The sequence below is a fragment of the Octopus bimaculoides genome, chromosome 9, assembly GCF_001194135.2.
Source record: "Octopus bimaculoides isolate UCB-OBI-ISO-001 chromosome 9, ASM119413v2, whole genome shotgun sequence".
Classification (NCBI taxonomy): domain Eukaryota; kingdom Metazoa; phylum Mollusca; class Cephalopoda; order Octopoda; family Octopodidae; genus Octopus; species Octopus bimaculoides.
In genome coordinates this window covers 73,992,489-74,005,820 of record NC_068989.1, presented here as the reverse complement: position 1 = coordinate 74,005,820, position 13,332 = coordinate 73,992,489, and the positions used below count along the sequence as shown (strand labels likewise).

The 13,332-nt window shown below is 35.5% G+C and overlaps 1 protein-coding gene across 2 annotated transcripts in view; it reads right to left on the bottom strand.

Moving 5' to 3' along the window:
- LOC128248735 (uncharacterized) overlaps window positions 1–13,332 on the bottom strand; it is a 68,408-nt gene that overhangs the window by 8,158 nt on the left and 46,918 nt on the right. Inside the window, exons 1-3 of one of the 2 annotated variants that reach the window (XM_052970770.1) lie at window positions 8,553–8,638; window positions 6,862–7,024; window positions 4,382–4,473 (exon numbers count right to left, since the gene is read on the bottom strand). In XM_052970770.1, coding sequence (XP_052826730.1) covers window positions 4,382–4,473; window positions 6,862–7,024; window positions 8,553–8,562 — 265 coding nt within the window. In that variant the 5' untranslated portion in view covers window positions 8,563–8,638. Of the gene's footprint in view, window positions 1–4,381; window positions 4,474–6,861; window positions 7,025–8,552; window positions 8,639–13,332 lie in introns of those variants that run through there. The other variant, XM_052970771.1, reaches the window with a different exon arrangement.

The following is a 13,332-nucleotide window of genomic DNA, read 5'->3' as shown; positions in this document are numbered from 1 at the left end:
TGTGTGTGTGTGTGTGTGTGTGTGTGTGTGTGTGTTTATATGCTTGTGTGTCAGTATCTGTCCCCCCACCATCACTTGACAACCGATATTGGTGTGTTTACGATTCCATAACTTAACGCTTCGGCAAAAGAGTCCGATAGAATACGTACTAGGCTTACAAAGAATAAGTCCTGAGGTCGATTTGTTCGATTAAAGGCGGTGCTCCAGCATGGCCGCAGTGAAGATGACTGAAGCAATTAAAACAAAAATGAACTATTATTATTATTATTAGTAGTAGTAGTAGTAGTAGTAGTAGTAGTAGTAGTAATAGTAGTAGTAGTAGTAGTAGTAGTAGTAGTAGTAGTAGTAGTAATAGTAGTAGTAGTAGTAGTAGTAGTAGTAGTAGTAGTAGTAGTAGTAGTAGTAGTAGTATCCTTCTCACCTTCCTTTCGTCCTGTTCCTTCCCTTTTTCTTCTTCTGTAAAGAGTCGTTCACTTTGTAAAGGAACTTTTTCACTCAACATTAGCAATTATGCTTTTTGCAAAATCAATAACGGTACCCAATCTGACTTTTTAGAGTACTAGGTTCTTCTCTGTTTGAGAAATACAAGTCTTCAGCCGAGCATCTACAAAATTTTGACGTCCAGTGATTCAAAAAGTAGCCAGTTATATATTTGACCCTGTCGAAGCATGTCTAATAGAAATTTGTCTTTATGGACATGAAATACTAAAGCCTCACTTAGAATTCCTTGCTTTCAGAGTTAAAGATTGTTGCAACTTTTCTCTGGTCAACTTCCTGGAGAGATTGATATCTGAATCAATGATAACACTATAGCAATAAAAGTAACTGGACTACTGTTAACACAAAGGCCCGTGATTTCTTTATTTTCTGTATAAGTGGTTTCTCCGCTTCCAAGATATAGCTTATTACTGTATGAACAAAGGGATATCTTACGTTGTTGTTTGATTTATTAAAACCTCCTTCAAACCGCACATATACTCTAGCATATTAGAAAGGATATTTTGGATAAGATAACCTAGGATTTGTATCCGGGATTTCTACTGGTGGAATGTTTTTGATCACGCCCAATATGTGTAGACAGAAGCAATTATACGATTCTTAAACATAAAAGCATTGTTCCAGTTCGTATTGCAAGGAAAAGCGACAAGTATCACAGAGTACGTAAGTTTTAGCGAATGGCTTGTACCTATGTATTTTGAGGGCCGAGGTTGTTTTCTATATAAAGTAGTCCCTACCATTCAAATATATTGCTCCGTGTCGTATTGCGAAAGATATCAACAAGCTTCCCTCGCAATACGATAGGTACTCTGGAGTACGTGTAAGTTCCGATTACGTATTTTGAGGGGTGAATGTGTTTTTTTCATCTTAGTGTTATGAATGTCTCCAACTGTAATATCGTAGTGGTTTCTACTTTGTAATCCATTTCAGGAATGCTAATATCCAGCTGGCACAATAATCTCTTGAACAAGATGATGAAAGAAATGGAAGAATATCAAATTACGTAATAAAACAAAGATATTTCTTTTTTAATCCGGTACCTTTTATTTTGAAGCTGCTTTGCTTTCGAAGTATCATGACAAACAACCAAGCTTTCTTCTCTAGATAATCCTTTTCGCATTTATAACTGTGTATCCTTTATTGCCTGCTAAACAGTGTCAGAGAACAAATAAGCTATCCAGCAGCAATGCATAGAAAACACTTGGAAAAAATAGATTGACTTCAGCTTTGTAAAATGTAAGAGGATATTGTTTTCATTTCCTGAACATTTTTATATTCTTAAAATAAAAAAATTGGTATTTTGCGCTTAAGATTCGTGCTCATGGCGAATAAATTCCGGAGGAGTATATGAAAAATTACTGATCTTTACTTTCACCAGTATTACTATATTATTATCAAAAATATAACTTTCCCATTTTTTTTTCTTTAGTTAACACGGATAATTACTGTATCTACTCCTGATAAATGTATAGATTTGAATTGATTCCCGCAAGGACCTCAGAAAATAATGATTTAGACGTGCGCTGTGATGGCTATGTGGTGAAGCAGTTCGCTTCTCAACTACGTGATTTCGGGTTCAGTCCCACTGTGCGGTACTTTGACCAAGTGTCATCTACTATAGCTCCAGTCTGACCCGTTGCCTTCTGACAGAAACAGTGTAGACGCCCATCGTATGTATGTAGGTGTGTTGCGGTAAGGGGTTTCTTTTCATCCACTGCGTGGCACCTTCGGCAAGTGCCATCTATTATAAACATCTGTTATAAACTAAAGCCTTGTGGCTTGATTTGGTAGATAAAAGATAAAATACACACACACACACTCACACACACACACACACACACACACACACACATATATTTATGTTTGTATATATGTTGATAGACAGACAGATCGATAGTTAGATAAAATGTACATTTGTGTGTCCTTTTGTTTGCCGTCCTATCACTTGACAACCGGTCTTGTTTTGTTTACGTCCCCGTAACAAAGTGGATTGGCAAAAAGTGATCGATAGAATAAGTACCAGACTGAAGCAAATATTTACTGGGGTAAGTTGATTGACTTGACAAAACCCGTCATGGCAGAAGTCCAGTGACTGAAGCAAGTCTAAGAATAAAAGAATATAAGATTCCTTAGTGCTGACAATAGTAAGAACTGACATCCCGGTTACCTTAAAGAATATGTTTTGTGTTGTTGTTGTTGTTGTTGTCGTTGTTGTTGCTTAGCTATTACTTCATTTCTGATCAAAAACACCTGTGCTCCACAACCTTTCGGTCGTACTCATCCTGTCTTTTGTTTCCAGACATGGTATATCTATGGCTATATCATGCAACGTGACTCTCCTTTTGTCAAGATAGAAGTTTGCCATGTGTGGGAGACTAAGTCGATAATATTTCTAATAGAACGAACATCCACGCTCGTTGCAAAGTAGCAATAAACATATACATGAAAAGGGAAATGGAATATGTAATGGCAATAGACAATAATACGTGGGCTTCAGAAATAATATGAAACAAATTCTATGGTAATTGTGACCATTTGATATTTCAGAGACTGTCAAGGAAATGTAAAATTCGCTTAGCTTCCAAATAAACTGAATGAACAAAATTAAGTAATAGATAGATAGATAGATAGAAAGATAGAGAGAGAGAGAGAGAGAGAGAGAGGGGGGGGAGAGAAAGAAGAGGAAGAGAGTGAAAGATATACAGATAGAAAGAGTAAAAAGGGGGTAGATAGATAGAGAGAGAGAGAGGGGGGAGAGGGAGATAGATAGAAATAGAAAGAAAGAGAGATGGAAAAATAGAAAAGTAGAGAGAAAGATAGATGGATAGATAGATAGATAGATAGATAGATAGATAGATAGATAGATAGATAGATAAAGAGACAGACAGACAGGGAGTGAGGGAAAGATTAATCGAAAGAACGAGAGAAAATCATATTCAAATAATTAAAATAATTTTAAAGTATTCGATTTATATTGTGCTTTGTAAAGAAAGTCTTCTCCCACGCTAAAAGAGAGTTTTTATTTTATTTGTTCGTTTTAATGGTTTCCAAGTTTCCTCTAATGTCCGTTTATTTCCGTTAAAATCCAATTATATATATCGTGCCTTTTTTTTTCTTTCGTTAAAGATTGTTTTTATTTGTTTTTGTTTAGTTTTGCTTTTTTTTCTGTGTGGTTATTTTCGTATTTGTTACGATTTGGATGGTTCTAATAAAAGAAATTGTCAATATTCAATATATAGTTTAATCGTTCCATATAACGTCTTTAATCAGGTGTGTGCCAAAGTATTAGAAAAATTATCTTAGTTTTGAAATAGATTTCCAGAAAAGAAATTGTTTTCTCTATCTCTCTGACATCCATTCTCTTTCCCTCTCTCTGTCTGTTTCAATCTCTCGCTTGCTTTCTTCATGTTTCTATCTACATATCTATCCATGACTCCATGGCTAGAGTTTCCCATTTTCTTTTACAACAAAGAATCATTGTATAACACGTAAACAAATGGAAGTTGGACGGTGAACCTACGCGCTGATTAACTGAAGTCATTCACACAGGCTGTCATTGTAAAAGTCAAATTCAAATAGGAAGATTTCAAAATGAATTACCTTATTTTTAAACATATAGGCGCAACAACGTAATTTTGTGTTCAGTCTTACTTTTGAGCACCTGAGCCAGGGCCTTCTATTCTAACCTTGGGCCGACCAATGATTTGTGAGTGGATAAGGTTGACAAAAAGTGTGTGGAAGACCTTCATATATATGTGCATATGTGGGTGTATGTCTTTGTGTTTGTTTTTGTACTTATGCCCCATTTCTTGAAAGCCAGTGTTGGCTAGTTTGTGACCCCCCTAACTAAGTGGCTCGACAAAAGAACCGATAAAATAAGTACCTGTCTTTAAAAAACAATTAAATAAGTATTGGAGTCGTTTCGGTTGCAAAAGATATTCCAGGCGGTTCATTAGCATGGCTGCAGTCCAATTACTGGAACAAATACAAGAATAAAAGAATAAAAGTATACTGCTCAAAAAATAATTTACGTGAGCAGGGGTAAAAATTCCACCTAAATGTTATCTAGGGGTAAAAATGTCACCTATTTTAACACAACTACCTGTTTCATAGGTGATTATCGTAGTTTTCTTTGTTACAATTTGAAGCAGGCTTCTTGCTGAACAATATCGTGACATCAAAGCTCACTGACACCACCTGAACATTTCATTAGATGCGAACACGAAAACTAAAACCACTAGACAATACCTCTTTCCTCAAAAGATTCCAATAATATTGTGACATCACACACTAATCTCTTAAATTGCATCAACGTACTTAAATTTGAACAGTAAGTAATTAGAACCATCACGTTCTCCTTAAATGTTACTCCTCGTCGTCTTTCAGGTCCCCAACCAAATGTCCTCAACATATCAAAGACTACATCTCAAACAGCTCTACTTTTCAGAACCAAAAAATACTCCAAATTTAATAAAACGTTTACTCCTCTGTGAAGCAGGTGTGTGGCCTATAATTGAGTATTGTTCAGTATTTGGAGCGGTGTTTCTGCATATGCAGAGACTTGCTAGACCTCATTCGCAGCAGGTCCCTTAACTGATCGGTATGCAGCCACTTAGAAACATGCTCCGACCTTTAATCCACAGATATACTTCTGTTTTCTATGAGCCTTTTTTCTCGTAACTGTAGGGGCTTCTGTACCTCGAAGTTATCTGGTCTCGTGCCACTTCGATGCAAGCAATTTCCAATACACCGGTTGCTGCTGTCCACGTTACATATTCTATCAAGCGTCCAGATTTCATATAAGTCATTGTGGCCAATGTTTTCTTTCAAGAATATCCGGTCTCTGAAATATCCGGTCTCTGAATATCCGGTCTCTGAAGATCCGATCTCTAAAATTTCCCTTCACCAGAACATTAGCAGTTTGAGGAGAATTGCTATGAAGAAAATTGCTTCGTTATTGCTTTATTGTCAAGATAAAGCAGTGATACATACATATATACATACAAACATACGTACGTACGTACGTGTGTGTGTGTGTGTGTGTGTGTGTGTGTGTGTGTGTGTGTGTGTGTGTGTGTGCGTGTGTGTACGTGCATCCGTACGTGCGTCCAGGTGTGTGTGTGGGGTGTATGTTTAAGTGTAGGGTAATAAGCATATTTATTCGTAATACGTTCCGGCAGATTGGAATGCAAATATGCTAATTGTTGTTGTATTCGTCACACTAGAACATCTTTACAACGACTATATGTTCATAATGCACTTTGTCCATTAGTTCAAGGGATTCTGGGTTACCAGAATTTCAATATGTTGCGTCTTGTCAGCTAGCAATACCTGGACTAATGAACCTAAACAAGAACCGATAGTCTTGTTTATAATTTCAACGAAGTGTTCGCTGATCCGTGCTGATATCTGCCAATCGATAATAAATCGTTGTATGTACGGTGAAGAACAAAATTCAGCACATTAACTTTGCATTTTTATACGACAAAATATGCTAATCGCTGTTTTGTTTGTCATAGAACAATTTCGCCTTAACAATGATTATGTGCTGATATCACACTCGATTTATTAGTGCAAGAGCTTCTGAGGCACCGATGTTTCATCATATTGTATCTCATCAACCAGAGGTTCCTGGACTAATCAAATTAATTATTTCAGCGAAAAAACTGTTCGAAGTGGATATCGGTGTTATTGACTTACATTATTTTAATTATTTTTCAGTAAGTAAAGAGACAACTCGATAGAATATACATCATCAACTCATCACATCCTTCATCGGACTTACTGAAGAAAGCGAACAAATAGTCAGTAAATAAATGTACAAGATTGTGCATTGGTTATTGTAAGCAACTGTAATTGTTCAATACAGAAGTACCAGTCTGAGAATAGATTCCATTACAGTATTTGATACATAGAGTGGAATAAGGATCAGTAACGGTGAATAGCTCACGACATATAAGGATAACCTTCACATGATAACGTATTTACAGATAATATTAGCAAACTCTTTCTTATTGATGTCTCAGGTGAAAATTTTTATTCAAATGCTGAGAGCTTGATGAATAAAATCTTCTAACATCGCGATAATGAATAAGACGTACTGTCATTCTGTTTCTCCCAAAAGACATTACAGAAAAAAACTGTGGCTGCTTGAATAAGAAGTGAGCATTAGTTCCTGAAAACGATTCTTTAAATAACACGTTAATATTCTGTTATGTCTTGATCTATGTTCATATGGATCAAACTCAAATAAAATGCTTTTCTAATTTATAACAGACTGTAACGAAAGTCTTGCCCGATTTTGAAACAAACTTGTGGTAATTATAGATGCATTTAATCAACAATATATGTTGCATTGCTTACCGTAATTTTATTTCATTCCTCGACAAGTTCTGGTATGCCGCGTTTAAACACTTTCTTAGCTTTTGACTTGAAGTAACACATTGCCCCATTTTCGAACATCTTTCTGAAGTTAACTCAAGACTATCTACCTGCGTGCTTGCATAATCTCCTGACAGAAGTGGATCTGAGAATATAATGAGTTAAACTTTTATTCCTAGTTAGGATCTTCTAGGACATCCTTAGTTGCTGATTTCGTACGTGGGACAAGCATTGTAATGGTGAATAATTACCTCTGTTTCTGTTCACAGAGGGCAGTCGTATTTTTGCCCAGCAATATTTTCAAATGCCGTAATTGTTAATAATAAACCTCAACTAAGATTGTTTGATTATTTTTAACAGTTCATAATGGTCAATCTTTTGCATATCCCATTATACAATATACAGCTTGATCTTGTTTGAATGTATGGCTCCGCATGTGTGTTCGTCGCCACAATAAATGCGTATTTATGTACATGTTACTGGGTGCTAGACTTAATCTGTTTACGTTTATTTGAAATGGAAGGGAGAGGAAATCATCCCTAGAATATTACACAAAATTAATGTTAATATTAAAAATGAAAATTTTAAGCAATACACAATTATTGCTTATAAAAAATAAATAAATATGACTTATGTTTTAAGAATCCTAAAACGTGTTACTAAACTACACAAAGTTTTAAAATCTTCTTAATGAAATTTCGTAAGGCAGTTAATTTGATTTATCTTTTAAAATGAAAACTAAAAATTGAAAGTAAATTTATAACTGAATATTGAATATGTAAATGCATTACTGATTTAAGTAATTATTGGAATCAGTGAAACAGAGGTAATTATTACGTAAATATGATTACTTTTAAATGTTGTTTAGGAAATGATAAATATACAGAAAATATGAAGAGCAAAAATAATTGATTAAAACTCAACATAAATATACAAAAAATATACATTAAGCTCTAAGGAATTCACTATACTTCAGAATTGTTCATATACACTTATATTAAGTAGGATACAATTAAATAAAACGCCAGGCAAAGCAAATTCGGAAGTTACGTTACATTTGGGAATTTTGTTTTCTTCGGGTTAAATAACCGAAAAGGGTTATTAAAGTAAGTATATTTATCATATATATCAGGTAACACAGAAGGATTCCCGAAGTTAATTAAAGAAAGATGTTTATGCATCTATTTGTTATCGGAAAAACTTTGATGAAACGTAATGGAATAGCTTGTTATCAAGGAATATTATGCAAATGTCTCATTTGGTGAATATGATAGCCCCATTTAATTAAAAAAAACTATAAATGATGAGAACATTCATTGAAAGTAAGTATTAATATTTAGCAGGAATGAATTAGATTATAACTAAGGTTGATATTCTGAAAGACTAAAGTAACACTAATATCAAATTATAATATACTACAGAAAAGTAGAAATTGAAAAGGTGGAACCGGACACCTCTTGACAGACGAAACGCCGTTATTAACAAAATTATGAGAATATTTATACCTTGCTATATTAAATAAATAAATAGGTTTCCAATATAAATAAATAGAAACTATATTATGTAGACAGATAACGGTTATGTCAGGCCGTAAAATGACTATACAGAAATTAATGGTACGTATGTGAATTGCTACGAGTTATGACAGGAAGAAAAATAAGTTGAATATTTACAGAAATGCATGGTTAAGACATTGGCTTTGCAACCACTTGGTTTCGGGTTCAATCTCACTGCGAGATTCCTTGACGATTCTTGGATTCCTAAAGTTTCAACAAGTTGTTATTCCTCGGTGAAAGAATTACGATATAAACAAGCGAAGAGAATAACGCATTTCTATAAAAAAGAAAACAGGTGTTTTGACTGGCAAATATTATGCAGAGAAAGCTGCATAGTTTTGAAAAGGTTTCCTACTACGTCCGTGCATTTACGCCATGGAGAAGCTTATCTCACTTTGGCAGTTTTTCCATGCTGTGAAGGTACGGATAATACACGTGCTAAACCTAATTAATTTTCTCCACATTTCTGGGAGTGACATTCGTGGCAGGTCATCCAGATAGCTCATCGTGTTTCAGGGATGTTCTTTTGCTTTTGAAGCGCCTGTTTAACTCGAAACATTGCCTTGTCTCCGCCGACGCATGCTCAATATCTCTGTAACAGACGCAAAATTTCACGTTGGCCCTTTGCTTCAACTTCTTGTCCATGGCAAAAACCACAGACTACAGCAAAAACCACAGACTACAGCAAAAACCACAGACTACAGAGTGATGTCACTTGGCACAATGCCTCATGAAGATCACTGCTAGCTCTCACTGCGCACGCAACCATATGCTGCCATCTATTGGCGCGCTATAGAACCAGTCCGGAAACGTTTTGATACCACCTCGTACACTTGATAAACCATTTAAATTTGAAAAAAAACTAATGCCAAACATTTTTCATCCTTGAACTTTGTGAACATCTACAATTTTATCGTTCATTATTGGATCTTCTAGTAATTTCTCAAGATCTCGGACATTTTTCACCTAACCACGGGATCTTTACCTACCTCACTTAGAATTCACAGGTTGAACCTTTGAAAGCACTATTCCGGCAATTTACAGCTCTGTAATTGGAACCAGTGAAAGAATGAAAGAATTGACAATGAAAATATTACATTTATTACATATTCTGTTTTCTTACTTTAAACAACACATAGTTCTGAAACAGTCCTTGATATCATAAATTTATTCCATCATTTTTACACGAAATATATGGCTTGGTTATCACTTACTTATACTTTACATAAGCATAAGGGAAAACTAAAATATGAATTAAGTTTTAACGTTAAAACATTCTTTAGATGTCATTGCCAAAACTACAACTGTTTGGCTCAATACTTCTTACACGAAACATTTGAAGTTTAAGACAGCTACTATTCAGTTTGAATAATGTTGAAATATAAATGCAACCCATGGAGGATCGTTTTTTATTCTTCTGAAGATAAAAGCATAATGACGGAATGAAGTTAAAAATATATATTCACAATAAATCAGTATCAACATTAGTAATGATGATGAGGATGATGGCGACGACGACAACAACGACAACGATGACCATGATGACCATGATGATGATGATGATAACTACAGCTGTAATGGTTTCTATTTTAGCAACAACAACTTAGCATACAGGATGAAAGAGGTATTTGAAAACATTTGGTAAATTAATAAATATCTCTATTCTAGCAAAAGCCAAACATTTTAATAAAAAGAAACTGTGCACATAGTTTCAATAAGCTTTGTTATAGGATTATTCCATGAAGCCACTTTTGGCTTCGATGACAGCTTCAATTCGTGACCAGAATGGTTGATATAGCAACACTAAATGATCCTTATCCATTTCAGACATCATGTGGACAATAGTAGCCTTCGGTGAAACTATGGTATAACGATAAACTCGACTAGTTACGTTTTCAGCGATGTTCCGAACCTAGCAGTACATGGGGTTTAAATCTGGCTAGTTTGGTTCATTCTCCGAGTTCGTAAAAATTGTCAAACATGCATTCTTAGGTTACGTGAGTTTGTGAGAAGGTGCTGATTGTTGTTGAAACACGTATGGCTTTCCACTGCGTATTTCATCCATCCAGGGACTTTACAACTCTTTCTAGAACCTCAGTATATGTATATCTAGCAGCATTACTCTTAAAACCCAGTGGAGAGATGTGGGGTAGCATGATGTGATTTTCATTTCTCGCCACTCTAAAAATCATCACAATAGTGGAAACTCAGTAAACATCACTACGGGGACATCGAAAGGATCTGCACATAACCATCTATCATTTCTACTCTTAGACTTTTGGTCTTTGCCGAAGTTTTTCTCGTCAGAGAACCAACGCGTGCCAAGTTCATAAGGGTTTTTGACTTTGTGACGCAATCCGCTTGAAATGGATCAGACAGGACTCCTGAGATTTTGCTGACATCAATTGATCTTCTTTTATAAATACGACGTGTATCGATTGTCCGCGTGCAACACATCTGGTGTTACATCACAGCACAGTAAGAGAGCTACTCAGTGTGTTTATTTGTAGAACACGCGTTATATAACTCTAAGGATAACTACAGATATGAAGTTGGTGTTGATTTATAAAATAGTAAGTTAGCGCGTTCATTCTCTGAGTGTGGTGTGTTTTAGCAAGAGCAAAAATAATTGGAGAAAAATTAAAAAAAAAAAAACATCGTAAATTTTCTTTTCTATATAGCTGAAACAATTTTATTATTTTGTCCACACGTGGTTCCCTCTGTAGAGCATCATTTAAACAAGATACAAGATAGGGAATTAGAGGATCAGAGATACAACTTTCCATTACAACTTTGGATATTTGACACCGATGCCATTCTTTATCCACATGACTTTATAACCTTGTTTGTTAGACACTTCGGCTTTAGTGTCATGTAGCAGCATGAGGTCATTATTTAAACTTGGATTCGTATCCATAGTTAAACAAATAATGAAGAGAACAAAGATCCACGTGAGTATGTATTCACATTAATGACATGAGAATAGTGATTCCAAGTTATCTAAAACCAATTACGAATCACTGTCTAAAACATTCTTGCAACACCTTCCAGTCGTGAGAAATAGCGTAAATCTTTGTTCCTGAGTGTGTGTATGCTACTGAATAAGAATGTGCATGTGTGTGTGCATGTGTGTGTGCATGTGTGTGTACGTGCATGTGTGTGTGTGCATGTGTTCCTGTGTGTATGTGGATATGTATCGATGTGAGTATACATATGAATGTATGTATATATATATATATATATATGTATACAAACACATTCACACACACACACACACACACACACACACACACACACACATATATATATAAGCATATATATAAGCATACACTCGTACATTCATATGTGTGAGTGCGTGTCTGTGTGAGATGGCGCTACGTTTTTTTTTCTTTTCCTGAAGCTTCGGATTAATGTCATTTTAAAACAAGGTAAAAATCTGCCATGTAAAAAATATCTGAAGACATTTTAGTACACTGTCAAATATTTCCTCCCCTGTTATCATTTGCCCTAAAAACATCCATCCTATAAAGACGTAATTTGCCAGACTGTTCTTTATTTTCAACACACACTTATTGAAATAGATAATATTATCACCTTCATTAAAGTGGCGAGTTGGCCTTAGCGGCGTTTCGTCCGTCTTGACGTTCTGCGAACACAAATTTGCCTCTCATCCTTTCGGAGTCGAGAAAATAAGTACCAGTGGGACACTAGGGTCGATGTCATTGATTTACCCACACCCCCGACATTGCTGGACTGGTGACAAAAAATCAATATTGTTACCTTCATTATGAAGACAATAAATAAGTTATTGATGCAAGTCTTACCTTAGATGTTTGCCACGATATGATGTCGATTAATTACCTAGCGAATTGCAATAGTAGTTTCAATATTTTTCTTTTAAATATTTGAGGCCGTGATATCGATTTCAAATTTTGGCATAAGGCTAGCAATTTTGGGGCGGCGGAATTTGAACTCAGAATGTAAAAACGGCCGAAATGCCGCTAAGTATTTTGCCCGGCGTGCTGGCGATTCTGCCAGTTCACCGCCTTCCAACCAAACTGGCAGTTTCGTCGGTTGCGTAAGAACCTATGTTATCGATATGAAAATTGCTTTCGGTGAAAAAAAAAATTATTGGGTCAATTAGAGATAGAATTACACATTGTATTTGTATCCAGTTTTTTTTTTTGGCATAAAAAAGGCATTTCCTTTTGAAATATGTCATTATCCAGAAGACTCACATATGCCATTAGTAATGGTCACTATCTCAAACTATAGATTTATCCAGCGGTATGGAAAATCTCCATTCAGGAAGCTTTTCAATTAACTGACTTTTTACCTCATCTACCATTTCATCGATCTGACTTTCAACGATTTTGGCACTTAAAGGAATAAGCTTCGGCAAATCACTCGCATCTTTATGCATCACAGTTCATAAAACCATACACGCGGCGGCTGTCATCAATGATGCGTTCGCATTATGCGGTTTGTTGCTTTTGGCAACAAGTACTCATATGATGCTACCAGACGCATTGAAAACAATTTGTTTCATGTTTGCATCCTCTGCGGCACATATGCCATGTCAACGCCTGCTGCCTGACCAAAGGATCGGTTCAAACTCAACTGAAAATTACTTAGAAGATGAGTAAGGCCAGTGCTTCAACAGTTCAACAGTTCAATTTAAGTAAATAATTGCTGTCAAATAATTGCTCCCCTGTTATCATTTGCTCCTAGAAATTCATCCTATAAAGGCATAATTTGCCAAACTGCTCTTTATTTTCAGCACGCATTTGTTAAAATGGTTAATTATGTCTGCTTCATTAATGTGGCAAGCTGGTAGAACCGGCCTCAGCGGCATTTCGTCCGTCTTTACGTTCTGAGTTCAAATTACAGAGGACAC